The sequence below is a fragment of the Varroa jacobsoni genome, unplaced genomic scaffold (assembly GCF_002532875.2).
Source record: "Varroa jacobsoni isolate VJ856 unplaced genomic scaffold, vjacob_1.0 scaffold_38, whole genome shotgun sequence".
Lineage (NCBI taxonomy): Eukaryota > Metazoa > Arthropoda > Arachnida > Mesostigmata > Varroidae > Varroa > Varroa jacobsoni.
Window position 1 is genome coordinate 1 of NW_019212940.1, and position 25,174 is coordinate 25,174.

A 25,174-nucleotide genomic window follows, 5' to 3' on the forward strand; every position below is an offset into this window, starting at 1 on the left:
TGCAGTAAACAAATAAGCAACATATATAAATAAACTCAAATTAGAGTGTACAACGTTTCCTGATTGACCTAGTCATATGAAGAGGGTATCCCGCCTCTAACAGGATTTTTTTTGGGCACCATTCCAACATTATATATCAGGGGTAATTATGGAGATACTTTCAGGTACCGAGAAAAAGGTCTTCTACACGAGCCTCATAACAAGTAATCGTTAATGCGAGCTGGCTTCCATGAAAATTTTCACCGGTTTCAGGTTTCGTATCAGACGTGTATTACACCGAGTGTAATCCTAAGGCAAGCTTTGTTTACTATTTTCGAGCGCCAGGCATAGAGATCAGGTGAATCTACCTGATCATATATAATAATCCTAGATGCTTACCTGTCTTTGACATCATTCAGTAACCGCGCATGACGTTAGCTAACTGTCTGTAAAAGGAACGCCTCCAAACCGTTCGCTAAAACCCTTAACACCTAGAGATTATCTTCAAGTCTTTCTGGACTACTGAATTACGCCGTAGAGGTTGTCAATATACCACTCTTTTAGTCGAAGATTTTTCACAAAAATGAGCCGAGTCCGAAGCGGTCCAGCTAACTGCCTACGACCACATGGAGCCACTCGTTGGCGGCCACTTATTTATTCAGGCTGCGTTCTTTTGTATTCGGAATGCCAGTACCTTGCTCGTATGACGCTAAAGAGCGGGGAATTGAAAGCGTGCTAACAAATGTGGATATTCTGTTGCGGTGAATATCGACACATGGCCTGTTCTATGTGTACTTATCGGGTTTAAACAAAAACATTTACGATTTATTTACATAGCCCATAGATTTACATACAGCATTATTACATCTAAGATAATATATCTTGTGAAAAAATACTGGTAAGACAGGAACGTCTACTGCATCTTAACCTGACCTAACCTAACCTAACCATATGCAAGTCTTTTTATGTTGTTGGATCGAAAAATATTGAGCTCATCATTCAAGTGTTTTGCAAATTAAATAATACAATCCATTGAAGAAAATTATAATAACATTTCAATTGCTGGCGGGACCGATTTGTTGGCTGAGTAAAGATTGAGCAAGAAAGCAATAAGCAACCGATAAGAACTACCCTAACAATTTACCCAAAGCAATTCAGTAGAATATCAAGTGATTACGATGATCCTGTCCATTGATCATTCTAACTAATAGTTGTCATGTTTCTTTGTTCGTGTTTTTCAGAGGAAAACTTCAACGGAAATCGTCGTCCATGAAAAAAATAGCAACACAATACTTAATAGTTATAATAATAATAATAAAGAAAATCAAACTAATGATTATGCGGGACATTGTCGTCGTACGACGATGTACGGTATGACTTGAGAGAATAAGGATGAAGTTATATGACTGAAGACACCAAGGAAATCCATATATATAGATGTATAAAAATACAGTTCTGATCATTATACGTAAGCGTACCTTACATCGCAATTGGGTGCTTGTGTGTTCTCATTGAAAATGTCAATTAGTAATTAGAAAATATTATGCTTTATATGCAGATGTAATTCGTCCTATTGTTAGTTGTTGACAGTGCGTGCGCAACTTGGTAAAAGAAGGTACTTCGAAATGAAGTAAATCTGCTTGCAAACTACACACTTTGTTTTTATCTTTGTGTTCGAGATCTCTGACCCCTGCTTGAATCCCGCATCCATGGATCTCGACCCATCTGCTCTGTTGAAAGTTATTCACCACCAAAATGAACTGGAAGTTGTCCTTTGTTGTATTATTGAGATGCAATTCTTAAATACATTCATAAAACGATTATGACAATGGTATCTGAATTATATTTTGAAAGGATATCGAAGATGCTAACGAACTAAAAAAAAGACCTCATTAATTATTAAACAGATCTTTTATTATAATTATTTGTTATTGACTTGAGAGCATCGGTTGCATTACATATTTTTATTTCATTTACAGATAATTAAATCCGATCGAGCACCAATTTCTATGCGCGATTAACTCCTTAGGTTAATTAGGTTGACGGCTATTCTGTTAAGAATTCCTTTTTGTGCGCATTTAAAAAAAACACAACGAGAGGTAAAAACATATCAGGTACACTCAGGTCTGCCCTCCTATGCAAAGAAGTGATAGCAATTGTTTGTTGCTACTCCACGTTATTTGTGAAAGTAATTCGCTCGATAATCAACTTAACCCCTTTAACTACCATAGCGACGAGCATACGAGGTTGGTGAAACTGAACGGAAGGTTGACCGTTCGGTTTATTACTACTAAGTAAAGCAACGGTCGAATAGAACAAAAACGCCAGAACAACCACGACTAACGCTCACTGTCGAGGGTCATGTACCTCGCAAATTTCTGTAAAAGCTTCGATTGGTTTTCGAATTCCTGGGCTTTTTCCAAGCTTTGCTCGATTAGCTGTAAAATCACAAGCAACCGCATAGATCGACATGATAGAGAACACCGATATGTATTTGACAACTATACATATGATACCGCAGAATTTACAAAGACTCATAGATTTTAAGAAATTTTCTTGGCATGGGTTGTTGAATTAATCTGTGCCCATGTTTATACTAGTTTGCTGACAAAAAGATTTTGCAACAATTTACCTTGGGTGAAACACCTGCCAAACGAGCCGCGTTGAATCCAAAACTCTTTTCGCAATTTCCCTCGACAAATTTATATAGAAAGACTACCTCGTCTTCGCGTTCAACGACGTAAGCCATATGACCTTGTCGAACGGAAAACTCAACAATATTAGACAAACGCTGGTCTAGTTTTATGAAAATTTTAGGAAATAGCTATAGCTGTACTAGGGAGAGCAGGGCAATTGCTATTAGTAGACGATGTTAAATAGCTTAACTAAAATCAAACGAAAAGTGAGTAAGGGAAATCAGGTGTTTAATGAGGCCGCCGATGAAGCAATACACAGTCTTCAGTGATACAAATCAAAAGAAGGAATGAGAAGAAATTTTGGAAAATAGAAAGTGCATACTTAGGCACATATGGACTATCTACCAACAATTTCTTACCAAGGAAAACGTCTCGAACGTCCGAAGCAAGCTCGTGATAATGTGTAGAGAAAAGAGTGCGCATTTCATGCCCCACCAAGCGATTTAGAACTGCATAAGCAATAGAAGCTCCATCGTGTGTGGCAGTTCCTCGACCCAGTTCATCCAAGAGAAGCAACGAATGTCGAGAGCCGTGTTTGAATGCAGCCGATGTCTCCAGGAGCTCCACCAGGAACGTCGACTCACCTAGTAGTGTTTAAGATAAAGAAATTTGTAACAGTAATTCAATGTATGTCAGCCAGTAAAAAAAAATCAACAATAATACTATAAACACTTTTTGAAATATACACAATAGCGTACCAAGGGTGATATGATCAGAAGCTCCAAGTCGGGTAAACACACGATCGACAAGGGAAAATTCCATTTCGTCGGCCGGGACCCATGCGCCAAGCTGAGCAAGCACAGCCAATAGACCGACCTGAAATGCACGGTTATACAAGGGACAGACAAATAGCTTCGACCAATCTAACAGACATTAATGCAACTTCAGTTCTGTTTGCCATATACTGCAATGTGCTAATACACATCAACTAATTACGCCTTCTTTAATTTTACTAGCTTAGTACTCCATGTCGGCAAAAACTAAATAATAAATTATAGTAAACGAACAAGATATAACATAAAATTGCTTTCTGTGGCTTTACGCAACTAACCTGACGCATGAGCGTAGACTTTCCGCCCATATTGGGTCCGGTTAATAGAGCCACAGAGCTGCCGTTGCAACGGCCCTATAACACAGGGAATGCACCTATGTTATTTGATTCCGTAACTGATTTCTTCTGTTAGTTACATAAGAAGGTCTAAATGTGTAATAGAAATATATCTGCATTACGTAACGTTATAAAGCAAACCTTTTCCTGGATGCCGAGGGCAAAATCATTAGCGATAAGCTTGTTCGCTCCGAGGACCTTTAGCAGGCACGGATGAGAACCGTTTTTGATGCGCATCATGGGCTAAACAGAAATAATCGATATATCATTACAAACAATTAGGAGTCGTGATAAACAACAACTCCCATAGTAATGGTAAAGCATTATATGTCTACTTAAGCTTTAACTCAAGGCTGCTGACTACCTGGAAAGAAGAACTATAACCAGGCTATTGAAAACGACCGTTTGAAGATCCGTCATCTGCGTACCTTGGTATCGTTAGCGGCAGAAACAATTTTCGGTCTGCAAACTGATCCGCCTGCGTTTAATCCGTACAGAGCTAGAGACAGAAGACAGTCCAGGACGCAAAGACATTCGATGGCCTAAGAATAAAAAAGAAAAAAACAAATTTTAAATCGTCTAAAAAAGCCAGTAATAACGTGGTTTCCATGTGGGCCCACTTCAGATTAACTAAAAGACAATATCGGGGCCTTGCATACCCTGAGAAGATAGCTCAACGATAGCTTTTTTTTAAAATCTGCTTAATATGGCTGACCTACCTTAATAATATTCTTAGGACGTTGCCACAAAAGCTAACACGCTTTACTGAAGTATAGTTTCTGGATATAAAAAAAACACAAAAAATTACTAATTGGTTGCAATTAAATTTTTTGTTACTGGTATATGTACAAAGATGTTTACTAAGCCGATGGTGTCTAAAATCATTGGTCAAGCCTCGTTATTATTTCTGAGAGTGCTTACCTTTTTCCATAGGGGCCTCCTCTCATCAAAAGCTACAAATATTCTCCTCATCATATCCTTTCCTGCCGCTTCACGAGCGTCCTGAGCTTCTAACAGTTTTGCACAAAATCGCTCACTTTCCGCTGTCGAGTAGCGTCGAAAGCCTTTTCGTTGACCTGCAACAATAATAATTATATACATAATACAGATGCAATGCAAGAGTACACAAGACTGCTTCGCGGTTAGCCTACGAAGCAGTTGCCTTACAAAACCAAACGTAAGAATCAATTGGACGGCTTTGATTTTTTTCCCATATCAACGTTCATAATAGCAAACAAAGCGGTCCAATATAAACTAGACAAGGTACGTCCACCAAGCCTATGTGCAGGTTTGGGGCAATTCATGAGCTTTTACGTGCCAACGAAATAATGACTGGGCCACACAGATACTTGTTTTGAAATTGGAAGTGATTAGATAATGATATACTAATAATAAACCTATTTCGATTATGAGCCCCTTGCTCATCGATATATGCCGAAAATACTCATTATGACATATTTAAGTACAGAGATGACTGTATGTATATATATTTACGATAATTAAAACTAGTCACCATCATTTTCTCACCTTTGAATATGTGCTTCGAGGGATCCGCCTTTGAAGCCGCTGTTTCCGGAACCTCAAGTTGATACGCTGTTCGTCCAGTGCCTGTATACGTCACCTGTTGATTCAAGGATCATACGTATCTATATATAATATTACTGTCTAACAACATCGCTGGACTAAAAATTTCATAATAATAATAAAAGTTAAATTATTTCAGCCCGCTTTCAGGTGGCATTGAGATTATGTGAGGACAAAATCTGAAAACATTATTTGCATATTCTACCCATTTTGCGTGTGCTGTTTGGCATAAATTGCCCACTACAGACCTTGGTCCCAAAGTGCTTGATTTGCAGTTTCAAATGTTCATCAAGTTCGTCCTTTATTTTGTTGACCTGTTCCGTCGCATCATCGAATTCTGCATCCACTCCAGCAACCGGAGTGATTTTGCCCTCTTTCAGAGCCTTTTTCTGATCAAATGCCCGCTGGAACACAAGTCACCCGTGCACTGATTATTCTCGACAGTTCATCTATACGATAAGTTTTATGAATCCAACCACTAGAGAAGAATTTTTCGAAATGAGAATATGCAAAAAATACATTTTCGCAAAGCTAATATTTTTATTTTAAAACGGCAATTCATCCTAAATACAGAACAGCCAAATATTTGAGTAACGATTCCTTCAAACAAGCAGGTTTGCCGTGAATCAAGGATATCTGCGGCTGTTTCAATTGGATACAGAAGATGAATATTTAGTTTTTTTTTTAGGTATACCTTAATGAATATCTACTATCACAAAGCATCGAATCGATACATTTATGTAAAAAGCGGGTAAACCTCAAAAAAATCGAGAGCATCCTGCAAGTCGGGGAATTGGCCACCGTTTTCTTGTTTCGTGACTACACTTTTGAGTAAAGACGACTTCAGATTCACTTCCTGAAAGAATATAATGGGTACATGTGCATATTACGTATTAGCCCTCAACAACATACACGAAATACCAGGCTATATCTTCTCATCCACAGTATGCATACAATGGCAAACCCTGTGTATGGCTGACAAAAAGTTGGTTTAACCACGCCGTATTAGAAAAATCTCTGTGATGCTTTATCCGAAATTTTTATCAAAAATTTATCCAGAAGTTCACTCGCCTTCAACATTGAATGAGAAATGTTTGAATAGGCCTGAGTACGATCGAAAAATGTAATGTTGGTAAAACGTTACTAGTTTATTACCTTGAAAACGTCACAGATTAAAAGAGAATCCTGGAATCCCTGCAGCACCTCAATAAACTCCTCAATTTTCTTCTTAGCGAACAATTCACTGTTGTATATGATAGCTCTCGAATCTGGATGATTACCCTTTTGAAAAAAGAAACGTTGGTTAAAGTATTTACTTCGTTAGACCAAGATCTTTCAAAAGGAAATGTCATTGTAACTCATAATTTTTAGAGCCCTTAATATTCCAATGGAGATTAGTAGTCAATTTTCACGTTAATATTTTACAACTATTGATTTTTATCATGGTATGCTGAGTCTTTTAAAGTCCACTCTACGCGGATCCCGTAACGGTTCTATATTACTTTCACTGTGACAGACTTCAATGCGCTGGAGTGTCAGTCGTGTAGTACTACCTTTTTGAGACTGAGCGAGTGAATTCTGGCGAGCATCTTATCCATATCTGGAATCTTTCGAAGTCGTTCTTGAACCTTTTTGGCCACTGAATTATTTGACATCAGATCACCAACAGCATCCCAACGTGACTCAATCACATCGGCAATACATGATGGGGCCAGTAACCATTTCTTCAGTTCACGTAATCCTGTCAACAAACGAAGAACAGAACTACTAATAAAAGAGTGATATCATATACTTTTGAGATTTTTTAAATCTCAAAAGTGTATGATATTATTTTTAAATCAGCCACTTTTTATATATTTACGTTCGAACTGGTCACTTTCATGCCATCTTTAAACCCGTACCACCTGCTTAACTCAGCGTTGCGTATGTCAACTTGTTTCGAAGAAGGCTTGATAAACACAGAAGTAAACACATGTTTCTTTCTTTAGGGTATTAATTTGCTCATTATCATACCGAATGGAGTAGAACAGAAGTTTATTGTAGATAGCAGTGACCCCTCAGATGATCCACAACTGTTTTGAAAGATTTCAAGGTTAGTTAGGGCAACAGAATCCAGAATCATCACCTAGAATGCCGTTAAAGATAAAAAAAAAAAACAGGAAACCGATATAAATGTTTAGTGCCCTTTTATTAAAGGAAAAGTTAAACCTAATTATTGTGACAAAGCTCAAGATTAGATACCTTCTTTTACAACAGGTTTTGTTAAATTGATTTTTCTGATATCGTGCATTATTTTTCATGTATCCAATGTTTTAGCCGTTACTTTTACTATTTTCTGTTTTGGGATTTTCCTTAATCATAGTACACGTAATGGGCATGCTTAATTACTTCAAATGTCATTACCTTCGGCAAGTACTGGCTGGAACCACTTTCATATTTGAACTGAATGGGCTCGACGTCGCCCATGGTAAGAACGTCTTCGAGAAGGAGTGCCTCCTTAAGGCTATCTAGAATCGCAGCTAAGGACTGAACCGCTAATTCGCAGCCTTTCCGTGGGGTGGACATTAAAGGATCATCTTCACTAAGCAATGTCTTCAACCCTATCGGGTACTCCTTTTCCTTGAAGTAGTTACCCTCACGGATCATTGTGAGGCATTGCTCGGGCGTCATACGGTTCCGGTCAACAATTATTTTTGCACCGATAGCCTCCACAATAAGCTTTACGTCATTATGGCATGTTCGTTCGAGGAGCGCCTCAACTGGCGTAAACTGGCTTACTAGAGTGCGCAGACAAGACAGCTGGTGATCTTCTTCGAACTCGCCCACATGCAGACGGGCTACGCTTGTATCCACCAAACATACACCAAATCGTTTTCCTTTCTGCCTTACGGCAAGAAGATATGAGGTACCCGAAGCTTCCATTGAACCACATAGCTGCAAGCCCTTACTGGAGATCTGGCATACCTCTCTCCGGACAACCTTGTCATATTTCGACGTCTTTCCACCTATAGAAAACAGCACTAGTTTCTGTTATTTCTCTGACCGTACGATGAAAAACCAAATTGGTGAAAATAAACAACGTGAACACAAGGGTGGCGTCGTTACTAACTTGCGCTAGAGGTACTGTACTAACAGGCATTGTAATGTGGAAAGGCACTACTTACTCTTTTTGCATCGCTCCTCCATCATAGTAGGGGTTTCGGTCTGTTCAACACGAGCGCATCGATAACCTTTTTGTACAAGCGCTTCCATATTTCTCTGCAGGGCAATTTCAGGGAAACCTGAATGAGCCCATTCACCCTGCAGAATATCAGCACAAATTGCCCATCAGTTCAGCTCTAAACTAAAGACTGAAGTGTTAAAAGGAAATTCTCCTGCTTAAGACTGAATAGATTATAATAAAGTTCGCAAAAATAGGCAATTGAAACGCACGTTATACGTATTCATATAAACGAACGTGTACAGGCACTTAATATAGCATAGCAATGCTCTATCGTACAAGCCAGCCTTAGCATAAATAACTTTACCTTCATGAATGTTAGTCCGAGCTGTTCTACACCAATAACGGCATCCATGTGGTACAATTCGTAAAATTTTCCCACTTTGAAAAAGAGAACAGTATCAAAGTGGCGAGACTTTATCACCCACCACTGACGCATACCCTGAAATAGGTAACACGTAATTAGTACCACTCCTGGAACGTATATTTCAGGCGTATTTTGGTTTGAAATACATCTTTTTCACCTGAACGTAATTGTAAAACCAAAGGTACAGATTATAAGGCTATGGCAGCCGATACTAACAACGAATTTCAATAACTAGACTTCATTAGATGATGCATTTCGGTTCATCACTTTTGCGTACCGGTGTGGCTTTGTTTAAGTAGTCAGGGGGTACGTAGAGCGTTGTGTAGTCATAGTCGGGATGACTCCTTGGCCTCCGTTCGGAGTCGCGCGGCTCTGTTACGAAGTTCAGCGTAAGATGCAACCATTGGGGAGGGATGCCTACACCAAAAAGGAAATTGCAGTCATAGTCCAGTAAGATCAGTGCACCGTGGTCAATTTAGAAAGGTGTATCCTTTTTTCGTTATCCAGATTTTAGTTAATAATCGTTTATACTGCTGAAACTGCGCACACTGTTTTTCAGAGAATTGCGCCCAAACTTTCTCTTGAAATGAACGGTGAGAGAAAAAGAAAAAAGCATAAGTGAGCTGTGTACGACCTACCGACTTCAGTAGATTGCGAAGAGCCAGATTCCTCTTGAGTTGTAGGTGTTTTCAAGATTGCGCTACGAGAGTGTCGAGGTGCTCGGCGGGACTAGATCGATAATTTGTTAGATCAACAAATGGAACGCTTTAAATATATCTAGCACCGTACGCGTGTTAAATTTACGTCTTTCTAAGAGACGCGTGCTTCAATTTCAAAACACAGCTTTTACAGGCATACTGACAAGTGAATTTTGTGATATAATAACTAAACGACTCAGATCAACTACCTTTTTAACCGGCGATTCAGCAATATCTTCGTCATCATCATCGTTTTCCGTAGGCGGTTCAGGCTCCATCTCTACGTCGCCCTCTGGTTCACTATCAGACGAGTCGTGTCCCTTTTCCGATCCGTCACCCGGCGGAATGTAATCATCTCCAGAATCGACATCTTCCTCCTCGGAGCTCGGCAGCTCTTCAGCCCAGTCATCGGTATCGTGTTCCTCCAGGCGAGCTCGCTTCTGTTTTGAACAGAATTTTACTGGTGAATTGCTTTATATCATCTCCGTTTCTCAGTTCAGTTTAAATTTGTAACCTTTTTCAGATAGACACCGAAAGCTACCAAAGTTATTCAGTTTAGCAAAGTGTAGTCGGCTTATGTAACTAAGAACAAAAGTACTGTGGGCTTGAAATTGACAAACATGTACATATTTGGTCCATGAATTTCGTTTTAAGAACAGCGTCTTTCGTACAATATAGTTACCTATACTATTATTATCGGAAAAGTAATATTCTGATACAATGCAGCAGTTAAGACACTTTTAAACTAAGGGGACCTTCTCCTATAACTTCAAGAATATCAAATAAAGAACAATTGTCAGCATCGTTAAGTGTCAGAGTTTCTTGGATACTTTGCACTACTAACGTTAAATAGCTCAATATGTGTTTACCTTAGGTTTTTCCCCATTGGCAGGCTTTAGTGGCTTTCTTTTTTTCCCATCTTCTTTATTGAACGAGTTTTGCTTCCTCGCGAAAGGAGTATCGGACTTGGAAGTTTTAGCTGATGACTTAGGGGTCGAGTTTGGTGAGTCACTTTTTGCCATTGCCCGTGAAGTGCGTGTTTGCGGCGTACCAACCGTTGGCGTTTTTGGTGGTATACTATTTGCTTCCACAGGCGTATTTTCATTTTCTACTGCACGATTGTTCAGGCAATGCAATTCTAACAATTTTAGGCTTAAGTAATTTTAAACACCCGCCCGAATGGGAATCGACACGTCTTACATAACAATGCATACGTATGATCCTAAGAGATGTGCATTCAGCAACATGTGCTTTTGAATTATATCAACAAATACATATGCTACGTGGGGAAAGTGACACGAACGATGCGAACTGATTATGCCAATTTTTATATATATTTATTTTATTTAGATGACAAAGGTCGAGAATAATCCCCGTCAATAATTATAGATATTACAATGTTCCGTAGTATAATGGTAGGCTTGTTGAAAGCCAGCCTTTCTGACATATGCGACATCGTTTTTGTAAAAAAAAATCGATTACTTATACAAAAAAGGGATAATAAGACACTATATGTTGTTAAAATGTTATATCTCAAAAAGTGCATAACTGGAAATAAAACACCCAAAGTATAGAACGGCTGAAATATTTCTTAGTGTACAATACGCTTTTCATAAAAAAAAAAAACACAATCAGGGTCAGAATCAGATTTTATGCAACACAATGATGAATCTAAAAACTATAACCCAATAATTTGGAGTATAATTGCTGGATTAGCCTTCTACTTTAAAATAGGATAAACATTTACCTTTTTTGCGCTTGGATGGCGTATCTACTTTTTTGAAGAAGGCAAACAATGTGTTTTGGCTCATGTTGTAGTTATCTCTTCAGCTAGTATTTTTTTTATTACTTCGTAAAACGCCTTTTTATCGCACTACATTCAGACAGCATGGAAGAACTTAATTCACCCTAAACTATTTCAGCTGCGGCGCGCAAATTCTGATGTCGAAAACATTATCGATGCGGCTAATATGCGAAGGAACGCAAACTCGTTAAATCATAAAATAAAAAAAATTAAATGGCCCAGTTATAATGTTAACTATTATTATTAAATATTTGCCATGTATTAAATATTGCCCAAAGGAACAATCAGAATCAAAACGACTAGACTTATCTAGAGCTGTTTATTTCTTGCCAGTCCTTATTATTATTATATTAAATTATATAAAATATATTAAAAAGTATCAAAGAACAAGCATTTCGCAGAGTTTACATTTGAAGGTGATTCGTATCATGAGGATAAATATATAGGGGATTTCTTTTAATTTAAGAAAAAATAAATTTGAAAAATCACAACATGTTTTCCATGGGATTTATCCGGATATCAGAAACAAACCCATAGTTCAGCTGTTTACGAAATCGATTTCAAGAACACGAAATCTGAATGCACGTCTTCAATTGTTTATTAATGCCACGATAGTATTTTGTATATCCAAAGGTACTTAAGACATGCTTGTATTATATTCTCGTTGCATCGATAGCTTTGGGTACATAGGCCCAATATAAAAACATTTTGCAAATGTTTTTATATTCGAAATTCGACCTGGATCTTTTTGTGTACTTTTCGTCCAATAGAAATGCAGAGATATAGCAAACAAAGGCGAACGTATGGGCGAACGTAGTGTCTCTAACAAAAGTGAAGTAATATGAGCTTAATCTTTTCACAAGGTTTAGCCTTGGCACGTATTCGGTTCTTGCCGTGGGATTTTTCTATAAGTGCGCCACGTGGCTTTGACATTATTCGATGTCGCCGTTATGACGAAGGTGTGATGCCCTCCACTACTTTCACTGCTCATTTTCACGCCGGTGCATACAAAAAAGAACGTTAACAACTGTATCATAGCAGAACTGTAGCATAGGAACCATTCTATAGGGCGAAAGATTTATATTGAGCTGTTCCATTCAAGCTATTGAAATTCTTATGAAACTGCCATAATTTTAGAAATACACTACTATGGTAAAATATTTGGCAAACATGGATTATGCAGACTGTTTGCTTTACTTCCATCAAACAAAAGGAAAGTCGATTAACGTTTCCCGGCAATTTTCAAATTTTCTACTCACGTACCCTGTAATTGACGTCAGTGATTTAAGTAGGAGCATTTCGATATCGAAAGACGTCCGGTAAGGTTACTTTACTCCAGACCGTTCAACATCCGAACAAATATAAGGTAGAAAGAAGCTGTTTTGTTTCGTAAGTTGAATTCCTCATGTATTTATTAAACCTTAATATTCCTTCAAGCGCGGATTATAGTTAGTACAAAGACATTTTCATAAATGTGATTGCATCTCTGCAAAATTGCATCTTTTAATCGCATCATTTAGATTATATTCAGCAAAAAATCGTTTGCCACATTCCTGTCCTGGTGTGTCTTCTGAAAAGCAGCTAGTCAAATGCTGGTTTTAAACTGGTGAAACGGGCACTTAGTCTTGTATGCAACAGAGACTCCGCTCTAAAATAATAACAGAAGGTTTGCACATGAATCAATCTGTTTAATTTAGATATTAATGAAATTTGCTTGAATACTGAATTTCCTGAAGTAATTTATGGGTGACTGGCATACCAACCGGCAGCGCCTATTATAGTGACCCAGCAAGACGCCAATGAACCGGCCTGGGCCAAGTGCCAGAATAGCACAATGTTCTTCAAAGATAAACCCAGACGAAAATCTGGTTGTTCTTTCACATTAAATAACTCAAAAACAACATCTGCAAACGTCGATTTGTCTACTTCTTAGCAGACAGCAAATTTACGTATGTGAACTAGTAAATATATAACCGCTCGACAAAATTATGTCTTCGGATCAAACAGTCTGTTTTTTTTACTAGTTTAAATACGTCAGAGTAGTAGTCATCGTTTGATCATGTTTCCGGTTACCTTCTACTCAATGGTTCGTCGGATGATAATGTCTCGCCAAGAGCATATACTTCGATGTGAATTTCGTAATTTTCGTCAATTTAGCTACAGATTAACCCTTATTTTTACGTTATTTTGTTATACCTATAGCGACTATACCGTCGGATTGGCCAATATGCCTTAACCAAATGAAGCTGCGAGTTTTACGCCCGGCACTACCATTAGGTATCCCATCCAACAAGTGGCTCGCAGTGCGATACGCTCTGACATGAAAGAGAACTCATACTCGATTTAAGACATTTGATAGAAGCCTTCGCAGACCAAGTCAGTTTAAGTTGAATGTTCCGCTTCTATTTGATACGCCAATACGAACAGGAGCCCGAAATACAATATAATAATTTTTTACAGAGAACATTTTAGCCTAATAAACGTCAAATAAAGACTCTACAAGAAAGCACATTCTTAAATAACGCTAGATTCAAAATATGACATGATAAAAAATAGTTCCAATGAACTACAAGAGCGAACATGAATAATAATTAACCCGCCGTATTTTAACATTTTGAGAGTGCCAGCTTAATTCAAATTGGCTAAAATAGATACGTACTCACTGCACTGGTATACAAGCGCCGTTGAAAACGTTACCCTCTTTCAGATTGTTCTTTGTAGTCCATTATACTACTTAGAAAAACCTTCCGTTGATATGCGATTACTATGTATTAGGTACGTACCTATAGTAATAATGTTTTCGAAAAAGTTTGAATTTTGTCTTACTTCGCAAGTTCCAGTTTTACTTAACGTGTGGAAGATCAATAGGCACTCGTTCTCCAAAGCTGTGCCCTAGTACTTTTTTACACCGTCAAGCTTGTGACTCCATTGAAAATAGCTACACGTGCAAGAATTTGAGTGGTTCGTTGTGTTTCATTGCTTAAATTTTATTACCCGGACAATTCAAAGCTAGAAGGATATTCGTTTGTAAACACTGAAAATACAGCCGAATGGATGTTTCCACTTTTACCTCCTCATTACTAGATACGTGATAATTTTCATCAAATTATAGTCACTGTATGTTCCATATTGAGTCCATTCCACAGAGTCCATATGAGATATAATTTATTGCAAAAATTCATCACTTTCTTTTAAGTCACATCAGGACACATGATGATGTCGCAGCCAATGCAAAAAAGTATGCACTACTCATGCACATTATAATACTAAATCAAATCAATTTTGCCGAATACTTATGTTAGCGTTAACGGTGTTCTAGTAAATATGAAACATCAATGAAAAAATGAAAGCATCAATTTTATGTATTTAAACGTTGCAAACGTCGCCAGATGCTGACCCAGCCTGATATGAACAAATGATTCACAATGATAAATTTCCCGCTAATCGAAGATATTAATAAAAGATTCTGCACTGTATTATTTAAACACAACCGCATATCGTTAGTTGTTGTTTTACAAATTACCGCAGATTCTGAGAACGTATTTGGTTTATTGGTTTAAACATCGTTCTATTCACTTCTACTGTTTCAGGTTTGAGTCCTCCTCTTCAAAAAGTTAATGGCAACTGTTGTGGCGGCATCATCATCACCATCAAAATATCACCATATTCGATACACTTTCTAATAGTCCCATTTTTCAAACATTATTCACATTCCCGTTATCTAAACAGAAACAGAAACATCACGAGGTAGTGTGTTTATTTCTTCGCCCGAATGCGAACAATCGAATGACTCGACATACCAATTTTGGCAGAAATTACGTCAATGTTCATGGTGGTTGTTGTATGCAATACACAATCATCATATCTCATAGCATCTGGGCTATGTGTATAAGAATAAATCTCCATAAATTTTCCATCATTAGCTGTTTGCTTTAACATATAGCTCGCCCTATTATTTATTACACATTGTCGAATTTGCATTATTTCTAGTATTAAGTAATTGGGTTACTTTTCGCTTTGAACAGCTCTCATTGATGATGATGATAAAATTTTGTCTATCAAACTGTTGTTCTCGTTGAGCCCTCCGCCTCCTGCGCGTCTATCAGGATTGATTTAGTAGCAATTTCTGAGTAATTATTGAGTTAGATGTGATTGATCATATATCTTTAATATGGAGTAGGGTGTGTAAAGGGATGCTCGTCGTAAGGGTCAGAGCCCACTCCAGCTTATTCGACTGGGGCGTTGCCCTATCTGTTTATATTTGCGTCTGCCAGAGCTTCGGATCGGATGAATACATTTTTACGTCCAGCTATGCGGCCATACGAGCAGTCACTACCGCAGGATCGATCAATTTTCAGGTTCTAGTTGCTCTGCCTTGCAGACATTAAGTTCGCTCCCCGTTCCACCTTCTACCATGAAGTTGGAGAAACGGCGTTCAGATCGAAGTTGGTGACGCAACTGACGGGAACCAACCGAGCCATGTAGGAAGTTCCAGCTTCGGGCGCGGCACCTATTAGCAGGCAGCGAACGAACGGAAAAAAAATAAGATTAATTGCAGGAAAGCACACGCATTAGGCTCAGAATACCGATATCTCCTGAGCGTAATGCGTAGAACATACAGGCTGTAAGACTCGTTGTTTAAATACCTACCTCCTTTGCACTGTGAGTAGCCGAGATCAGAGTTAGCGAGTATCTTTCTGAAGAAGGTGGGAGACTGCTGGGGTGTTACAGTGGGGGTGGTGGCCGCCGATTGTGGAGCAGAGGCAGAAGGGCACACCTGATCTGCACTGGTTCCGGTAGTGGCTATACCGACCGTTGACGGCACCGCGGGAGCCACGGAAAGCGAGCGTGGAGCTCGAGGCACAATCAGATCCCTCGCGCGAAACATTAAGCCGTCAGGTTTTTTGTTCCCGTCAGCCACTGGATAGTGAAAACAGATAAAGTAACCATTTAGTATCAAACAATACCGTCCAAGACAATCACTTACCAAATAGCTGCAGACGATTGCATTTAACAGAGCATTTAGCGAATATACAGTATTGTAATAACTTGTTTTAGCAGAACATCGCATGTCTCATAAATTTCCCATGATTGGCAGCGTCCGATATGACCAGTGTTAGCTGCTCATTGTTGTGCTTGCGAATAGGGATACATCCGCTGAGTCTTTTATTATCCGCTGAGTGTTTTTACATATTTTAGATACAAGAACGTAATTGCTGTTCAATGCACGTTGTGCTCCTTTTTGAGACTTAACAGCTGTAGTATTGGTTGGGGTATACAACCAAAATGGTACCGGAAGTTTTTTTTTAATATTCTTATGTTTTGCGAGTAACATCGGCAGAAAGGCACGTTTCGTAGGCATGGCACTTTATCCAGTTGTTTTCTTGTTCTTCGCGCCAAACGTAATAGTCTTCTTACACAATGATAACTAAATTACGACTAAGTCCGACAAACGTGTTCACCAGTTAACATTGTTTTTGCATCAGTCGCACTAATCTCTTGCTGTACTCTGTTGATCAGCGAGAGTGTTTTCATTTATATCAGTTGCCACAATCTCCGCAATCAGTCCGTGTCTCATCTATATCAAACTACCCTGAACCGTCTGGACATATGACTAGACCGATAGAGCCGCATAAACATTTCCAGACACCGATGCCAACGGATGACGAAATGTCTGTCTCTGTCGTAACAACCTGTTATCCACAGCTGGTAAGTTTTCCTACGCCGAAACGCGTCATCCGCTAATACGAGCAAACCGGGACCTAACATAGGTGGATAGCCGTGATAGGGTATGAAGAAACATGTACCTACAATATATCGAGTAGTGGGAAAACATTGTGCTATTGAACACATACGCCAAACGCAGAATACAGAACATTTAAGTAAGCTTGTTAGAAATACGTTCCTTTGAGAGCACGTAATAGTAAGCCAAGAAGCCACTTTGGCAGAATAGGCTAATAAGTAGTGAGAGCTTCCGGACAAAGAAAGAAAATGGTTTACGACGTCAACCGAAACTATCACTGAAGAATCACTAACGAGTGCAAACAGTTGTATGGAGGCAGTATCTCGTCAAATTGCGGTTAATCACCATGCAATCTTTCATCAAGAATACATGCAGAGTCTAACAAAACTCGTTGTTTGGGCCGGGCTGGAACCAAGCCAACGGACAGCCAACAAACGATATGAACGCGCACGCGGGGGGGGGTATTGGCTACGGCAGCAGTAGCTACGTCTGTAGTACGGGTCAGTGAAATAAAAAAACGCGCTCAAAGTCTACTCAAGAAATTGATATATGCAGCTGCCGGACAGGCAGGAACCTCGTTATTAGAAAAAGGATAAATAACGCAGCCAAACACTTCGATATTTGACAACGGCTTTATCAGTACTCGCGATTTCCGCTGGCACCTATTATAAAGTGCCATCTATTGCTACTAGCGAGGGAATAAAAGCTGATGTTCTGCAGAAAAATTCGAAGACTGAGAAATTCAGTATGAAGTTGCCCGTCGCCCATAAGCTACTTCACTTAAAAATCTGCACGGAGTACTTTCGGAATGATCACGCGACATGGTCTTTCGAAAGTACGTCAAGGCACGCGCCGAAGTTATTTTATGAACTGATAATAGTAAATGCGAAGAACGTCAACACCTCGTTGTCGTTTGTGTTAGTCATTAATAACAACTGGCGGAGGTACTGTGCGACTGTCATGTCGTCTAATATTATCGTAAACTCGACATCGGCTAAGCGATGAGCGAGAATTATATGTCGCGAATTGTTGCCTATTAATTAGACTTACCCATCTAAGCATTGTGCTATTGTTTAGATAGAATATCTTTCCTTTACAATCAAATTTCGTAGAAATTGCCAGTACGGCTAGGAAAGACTTCAGAAGCAATGATAATTCTCAAGTGGTCTTTACCTTGATCTTCAAGGTATCAAAATTCAGATTCAAATTTCAGACCTAAGGTAGGTCTGGAAAAGGCAGGACAAATATTCAGTGAACGCTAGTGTTTATTTTCTGTTCATATTCGCAATGACACAAAGGGCCGGAAAAACATGGGGGGGGTCATTGGCGCATGGAAAGGAATACATGCAGTGGCATTCCTAATTGATTTCATCTGCTATATGACAGCCGAAACTTCGTGGCCGTTCTACAACGGTCATACCCAGTCGTTAATCAGAAATCGCAGTCATTCTACCATAGACATACATATAGGAAAACACGGATTGCAAACAATAATACACTTACGGGTAGCCATCGAGTAGGTCGGCAGTTTTCCCTCGTGCAGGAATAGGCTCTCGTTCTCCGGGGGTGACGTGCCATATTCCTCCATGTTGGTCTTCATGCTGAGGTGCTCGAGGCTTTGACGCATCCATTGTGGAAGGAAAGATGACCGGCCACCGAGGGTCGGTCCGGCCGGCGTAGCAGTAGGAGCTGTGCTGTCGTGAGCCATTTTCCCCTTTTATTTGTCTTTTACGAGAGAGGCTATTCGACGTAAATCGTGAAGAGCGAAAACCACTTCAAATCTGACAGACACTTCGAGAGATGGGTGCGCTCATAGGAGTCGCGGGGTAGCCTGGGATAATCACGCGAAATATATGGAGTCAAGAAACTACTCCTAGAGATACGGTTTGGTTAAAAGCGCATTGAAGTCAACTGATTCGAATTTCTTCGGGGAGGGCCGATAAAGAATCCTTTCAACAATTGTTACACACGACCAAAATGTCGGTGAATTGTAATGATTAATGAAATATGGCTGGGCCGCGTACGATGAAATAAAGATCGTCGGCAAGCGGCAGGATGATTAAGCGCTGCAACTTCTACCTCTTTTCGAAGGTTGCGGCGAATGATTCCAATAATTAATTTAACGCCAATGAAGCGTTAAATACCTGAAAGCGATACAAGTAGATGGAATTATAAACAAGCGCAAATTAGCTAAGGGTTCTCCATCCTACAGGTAAGCGTGATCGAGAAACCCACTAACAGCAGCTGTGATAGGTATCACATTTTACTATACTATAGTATTATAATGTAATACCTGTTCCGGTAGCTCCGCACTGAAGGCGCCAAAAAAAAATACCGAAACGGTTTAACAAAATATCTGTAGGCGTTTTGACGGCAGCTTATTACAGTAATCCTAATAATATTAAGTTTTATTTATTTACCAATCATCTATATGATTGGTAAACAGGTGAATAACTTATAATTTTTTTATGATTCCTTCATTCTGTCATAAATACGATAAAAACTGGAAACAGTTTTTCTTCTTCTACTTTGCCGACATACAAGATTGCATGTAAATATCCAGAGTGGAAAGCCATGCCAACATTTCCGCTTTTTGTTCGTACGCAGTTACGTCAGAGGCAGTTCATCTGGCTTATCCGAACTAACCATCCCAGTAACAAGTTTCAGTCAAAAGTTGGCACTGTTATAGATAGAACGGTAATATACATATACAAGCAGATTTTAAGTATTGCCAAAGAACATCAATGTGAGTTAATATTCTTTAGGTACCGTCATTCCATCGTAACTTAGTGGTTTCTTCATTCAGCCGCTCATCTAACACATACTGGAATCACTAGCCACTGCTCATGAGCAGAGAACTGGTTTGAAACATGCTAGTGGACTCTCGCTTGCGTCAAGCAAAAGGAAACTACAGAGAGTCAGTGGCACTCAGCACAAAATGGCGAAGCAAACGTGATTTCACTCTAAACGGCCACACCACGCCCACTAAATTGCTATGGCCGGAATCGCTGTTTGCCATGAGGCTACTGCGTACAGGATCTCCGGACCAAACTAAATAGCGTACTGGCTAAGTTACGATGTGTACGTTAAAAGCTAGCGAAAGACACGCTTAACTACACTGTTGTATATGATATCATGACAGAGCAGTGGGAAAGACAGACGACGGTCGATGAAGGCAATGGTAGTCATTATATTATAGGAACGGCGGGCCGATCGAATGGGAAGGAGAAAGGCTGCGGGTATCGCGCGGCCACTGTCGATTCAGACGAAACGGATACCGGTAGCCCAAGTCGCTGTTGTTCAATAGGCGTCCTTCGTTCGATGCACATTGGGCAACTCGCCCACTGCTTTTCATGCACTTCTAGTGTAAAGGTCGTTAGTAGGTACTACGCTGACAAACGGACTGGCGCTTCAATGCAACAACCTTATGGTGAACCTTTATCGCAGATATTCGGTGCTTTTTGATAATGCGCGCTCACTTGTGAACCGTGACAGCAGTAGAGTGTGGTGCACGAACCTGGGCAATTTTTATAGGCCAATGTTGCTGCTGCCACCCATTGGCCTACCCAATGTAATTCTGATTTGCGTGGCACTTTTTGATATTGTATCCAAATTTCTGTCCAACAGTTTTAAGTACAAGATATCAGTTACCCTCATTTCTCAAATAGTAAAACATGGGAGTACTTGTACGTCTTAAGTACAAAATCAGGTACCCTTATTTATCAACTAGTAAAACATGGGGAGTCAAAAAGTGCACGTCCGCTCTTCACGTCGAGTCACTACTTAAGCAGATAGTTAACTGCTACAATCACCTCATTGAATAATCTTCACAGTCATTTCATATAGCCGTGCACCTTAAATAATCACGGGTTGCAACCAAATGCAAATAAAGCTTTGTAACAATCACTATTCTGCTTTTTACATAATGACAATCTACGACTGCTAATATACTAACAACCAAATACAGACAGCAATATATTTCGCGAATAGTTCACGCGTCGCCTACCGATTACAGTCTGTTTTGAGTTCGGCATCGTCGTTAAGTGCTCCATCAGACAACTAGTGTTTCTATGCGAGGATCGGTGATTCTATGCCCGTAATCGAATCTAATTACAACATGTCCCTAAGGTTAGCAGGAAATTATTTACGAACTGAGCTATTATAGACACCGTCTACCATGGCACAAGTCCCTTATATAAATATGATGATCATAATCACCGCCGGCTCGAACATTGGTCGTCAAGCAATAAGAAGCAACCCCTGGTGATAACGTCTACCACTAACATGACTCACTGTACAACGAACGTCCTGCCTCATTAGCCCCACTCCCGTTAACATTCCACTCAGTTGTATGTATCTCGCAGAGCTCATTCACCCTCCCTCTGCATTTGAGGCCAGCCAGGAACCAGGCGTGCATTCGGCGTCCGGCTATTCGTTTGGTTGTATAGCTCTGGCATTTCCAAGCGTCGCGAAGATACCGTAACAACAACAGGGTATACACAGCGTGTGCACCTAAGCAAGCAGAATACTCGTGCTCGTAACCTCACTGCCCCATCTTCGAGGGCCTTTTAGCTAATACAAACCAATGCTGGAACAAAATTGGTTTAAACAAAAGCAGGGACATTTACAAGTGATTGTCTAACATGTTAGACGACCAACTTCAACAAGCCGTATATAAACGTCACTTTGGGAGTTGAATATTCACGCACAAAACAAGCACATTATTGGCGTCCTGATTCGTTGGTAACTTAATATTGAAACAGTCTAACTTTAAACGTGCGAAACACTGCAAAGGTCATATGAAAAATACTTCCAAATCCGTTAAACACCAAGAAATTCTTTACGTAACTGACCGATATTTGACTTGTCAAAATGCGTCGAAAGTGAAATGCGTTGAACAAAGGTCCAGCTGTTCGCCATAAAGCCTTTTTTACGTTAATTTTTTATACATTTGTACGAGATGTATGTAGTGGGATCTTCTGCCTCATATATGGAAGCTTCACAAAGCAAATAATTTATCTGCTTCGCGAATTATGGCAGTAGCCTGTGTGATCACGGACATTACTTCACGTCTGCATTTTATAATGTAACTAAATACAATCACAATCGTTCAATCACTCGAAAAAGGCAACTTTCATATAAATCGAAAATATGGGCACACAAATAGTTTTGAATCTATTTACCATTGTATACCCGCTATATGACTTGTCCTTGACTTTGCAGAATAAGCCTGCTTCACTTTGTTTTCCTGACGAATTAAAGCACAGAGGCCCGTTTCTGTCCGGTACGAAATTAGCCTATTTAGCTACTGCGCGTTTTAAAAAATGTGGTGTCAGCGAAGTCTTATTGAATTAACAAGTCTTGGTGCTATTTATGTCAAAATTATTAGCCTTATTGTCATAGGAGTGATAAAAGAATCAACAATTTGTTTTCTATATAACAATACAATGAAATTATTGATGATCTACTAGGCAAAATATCGACTCAGACACCTGCTTACCTGCCAAATGGCGACCCTGATATCATTCGGACTATACAATGTATTGATATGCTCTGATAATTATATAACTCTACGCACTGTTGTCATAACAACAACGCGAAATATGACTCGCCTACTTACAGCACCTTAAATTTAGTCATTAATTGGAGAATCATTCTTACGGTTTATTAGGAAGATATAATGCTATGCTGATTAGATGCCCTACACTCTCAGTAGCTACGTTTTCCTATACTCGAAAAAATATCCTGATATACAAAAGATACATGTCAACCAGAACGAGCAAAACTCAGGACAAGGTCTACGTGTCCATATGCAAAACGGTGATGCAAGAGATAATCGGTTTCTTAGACATGATATGATTTGTAGATATGACTTCGTTAACCCACGTTAACCTGTAGAGCTTTTTTCATAATAATACACTCTCAATTGCGTTGACGTTCACGTCATTAGTTCTAAGGATTCGTCACGATTGCAGCAATGACAGTTACTGTCTAACAGCAGAATTAAACTTTGCCCCACAGTATTCGAAATTTTGTCACTGAAAGAAAGCTGTCACTAACTTTTTCAAAAATGATAATGTACATGTGCACACGTGAAATACTGCTTAGTATATTGTGCAGGAGAATATGGTTTTTTCTAGATTGTCTAGTAAATTTCAATGGGTAAAGTTGCATAAGAACAGTTTCCATGCTGACAGGTGCTGTCATTAGAACAGGTCGTGTTCATCAAGTCAACCTGAAAAACACCTGCGTCTTGAATGTACTTATCACTCTGAAGTATAGCAACCTAGCTGCTTGGTTAATGATTTGTCATTATATAATATAATAATACTCATGTTTTGGCGTAAGAACTACATATTTTATTCACGCAATCATGCCAGACAAGACGCACTAAAATCTGCTGTGATGAGATTCTCAATTATAATTTCGAGATTCATTCTTCGCATAATCTTAAACACTTCTTTGTATTAGCCATGTGCTTATTGAAGGCAGCTGATAGTTACGACGTTTAATCCATTTCAAACAAGGTTCCTCTTTCCAGAAGAAAATTCTAGAAGAGCGTGACGTTAGGTTCATGAAAAAAGAGTCCCAGTTTCGTTACTCCCTATTATTAATATTTATCGTCAAATCAGTCTATAACGTATCCAACGTATCGATTAGTATGTACCTAGTTCAATTGATCACCTGTGCCTACTGATACGGGATTTCCTCGGAGCTCTCAGCAAACCGGGACGAATCATTGAATCTGATGGGACAAAATTTACTCTGTAACCAGGCCCTTAACAACAACAGCAATTAATAATAAGTACTAGAATACTACGGCATCAGTATGAGCTTGAAAGTACCTCGGCAGGCCCAAGTAACAGCTTAGCTGCAATCTAATATAGTAAACCCTTAACAGTGGACAGAGGGAGCAAACGGAGAGAAACAAAAATACAGTAGACGTTTTTGCCATTATGGAAGAAATCCCACTCAATGCAATGAAATGGAAGAACAAGGACAAGGGACATGATACGGTGACCACACAATTTCTAGCGCCATTCCGATTAACAGCTTGACCTGGAGCAGCGAACCAAGCATTCACGTCCTTTGCAATTTAAAGTCATGGAGATTCTATGACGTAAAAAGCGCTGAAACGCCAAAGAGCTTCTAGATTGGCTAGTCTTGCTGTTGAGCTGTGAAGATTTCAAGAAAGCACGTGTTGGTGGTTTATGCAATGGATCAATTATGATCGCTCGAACATATCTACGCCTTTAATCTAATAAAAATGACTTCGTATCGCATAGAAAATTTCTAGCATTTCTAGGAATATGTAACTCGTAAGCACGTCTACAGATGTTTTATTTAGGTCAAGTCTACTATGTTACATAAAGAATGTCCAGCAACCTTTAATTAGGGACAATTATACATAACGTAACGGAAAGTTGCGTTATTAGTTTTTATTACTCTAATTCACTTGCGCGCGTACCACTTAGGTAGAATAGCACGAGGTCAATTATTTTTGTCACAGTTGTAATCATATATGTAGCATACCCTATCAAGCATGTTTTACTAAATAGCACCATTTCCAAACTGCTTGTTGGTTGTTCGATCTAGAGACTGAGTGTCTAGTAAACGGCCTTGCCAGAGCTAGACGGAAACCACTAACTGAACATTCTTAATTTTTGCCTAGCCGTACTGATAACGCAAGCACACGTTTATCCACAGCTAAGGTGTGCTGCATTCAAAGAGATCGCATGATTTCTTAGCTTCAAGCTCACATAAAATGCTCTTCCTAGTCCGCCCATCCTGTTTCCAACCTGTTTCCTCGCAATTTGTCACGCATGCGCACCAATAACGTATTTGCGTGCCACTAATGTACATGCGCGCCAATAATGTACATGCGCGCCAATAATGTACATGCGCGCCAATAATGTACATGCGCGCCAATAATGTACATGCGCGCCAATAATGTACTTGCACGCCAATAATGTAC

The 25,174-nt window shown here is 39.4% G+C and overlaps 2 protein-coding genes and 1 long non-coding RNA gene across 5 annotated transcripts in view; 1 reads left to right on the forward strand and 2 right to left on the reverse strand.

The window, feature by feature from the left end:
- The first annotated feature begins 16 nt into the window (after nucleotides 1-16).
- Nucleotides 17-1,629, forward strand: LOC111259978 (uncharacterized). The gene is made up of 2 exons (XR_002679973.2): nucleotides 17-252; nucleotides 399-1,629. It is a non-coding gene; the product is annotated as an uncharacterized LOC111259978 (long non-coding RNA).
- Nucleotides 1,630-1,871: 242 nt separating this feature from the next.
- Msh6 (DNA mismatch repair protein Msh6) lies at nucleotides 1,872-14,279 on the reverse strand. 3 transcript variants are annotated; one of them, XM_022832253.2, is made up of 22 exons: nucleotides 11,400-14,279; nucleotides 10,522-10,760; nucleotides 9,862-10,092; nucleotides 9,593-9,683; nucleotides 9,232-9,371; nucleotides 8,895-9,029; nucleotides 8,532-8,667; nucleotides 7,771-8,372; nucleotides 7,381-7,492; nucleotides 6,921-7,108; nucleotides 6,523-6,648; nucleotides 6,125-6,223; nucleotides 5,616-5,771; nucleotides 5,311-5,404; nucleotides 4,705-4,859; nucleotides 4,212-4,325; nucleotides 3,925-4,026; nucleotides 3,727-3,801; nucleotides 3,374-3,491; nucleotides 3,035-3,259; nucleotides 2,612-2,733; nucleotides 1,872-2,417 (listed from the first exon to the last, which is right to left on the reverse strand). In XM_022832253.2, the coding sequence occupies exons 1-22, from the start codon at nucleotides 11,461-11,463 to the stop codon at nucleotides 2,319-2,321; spliced, it is 3,423 nt and encodes a 1,140-aa protein (XP_022687988.1). In that variant the 5' UTR covers nucleotides 11,464-14,279; the 3' UTR covers nucleotides 1,872-2,318. The 3 variants fall into 3 exon arrangements, with proteins under 3 accessions (XP_022687988.1, XP_086824162.1, XP_022687980.1); XM_086968036.1 differs by having other exon boundaries at nucleotides 9,862-10,089; nucleotides 10,522-10,763; XM_022832245.2 differs by having other exon boundaries at nucleotides 10,522-10,763.
- Nucleotides 14,280-14,422: 143 nt separating this feature from the next.
- The window catches only part of LOC111259942 (uncharacterized), a 14,943-nt gene continuing 4,191 nt past the window's right edge, over nucleotides 14,423-25,174 (reverse strand). Inside the window, exons 2-4 of the mRNA XM_022832353.2 lie at nucleotides 18,703-19,343; nucleotides 16,107-16,376; nucleotides 14,423-15,966 (exon numbers count right to left, since the gene is read on the reverse strand). Coding sequence (XP_022688088.1) covers nucleotides 15,866-15,966; nucleotides 16,107-16,376; nucleotides 18,703-18,907 — 576 coding nt within the window. The 5' untranslated portion in view covers nucleotides 18,908-19,343 and the 3' untranslated portion in view covers nucleotides 14,423-15,865. The remainder of the gene's footprint in view (nucleotides 15,967-16,106; nucleotides 16,377-18,702; nucleotides 19,344-25,174) is intronic.

Excerpts from the sequence above, each read along its gene's own strand:
- Msh6 (XM_022832245.2), bottom strand. The coding sequence starts at position 11,463 with ATGAGCCAAAACACATTGTTTGCCTTCTTCAAAAAAGTAGATACGCCA. Across the intron at positions 5,772-6,124 it reads ATGCTCTCGATTTTTTTGAG|CGGGCATTTGATCAGAAAAA; the intron begins GTTTACCCGCTT and ends CTTGTGTTCCAG. Across the intron at positions 2,418-2,611 it reads TGGCAGGTGTTTCACCCAAG|CTAATCGAGCAAAGCTTGGA; the intron begins GTAAATTGTTGC and ends GTGATTTTACAG.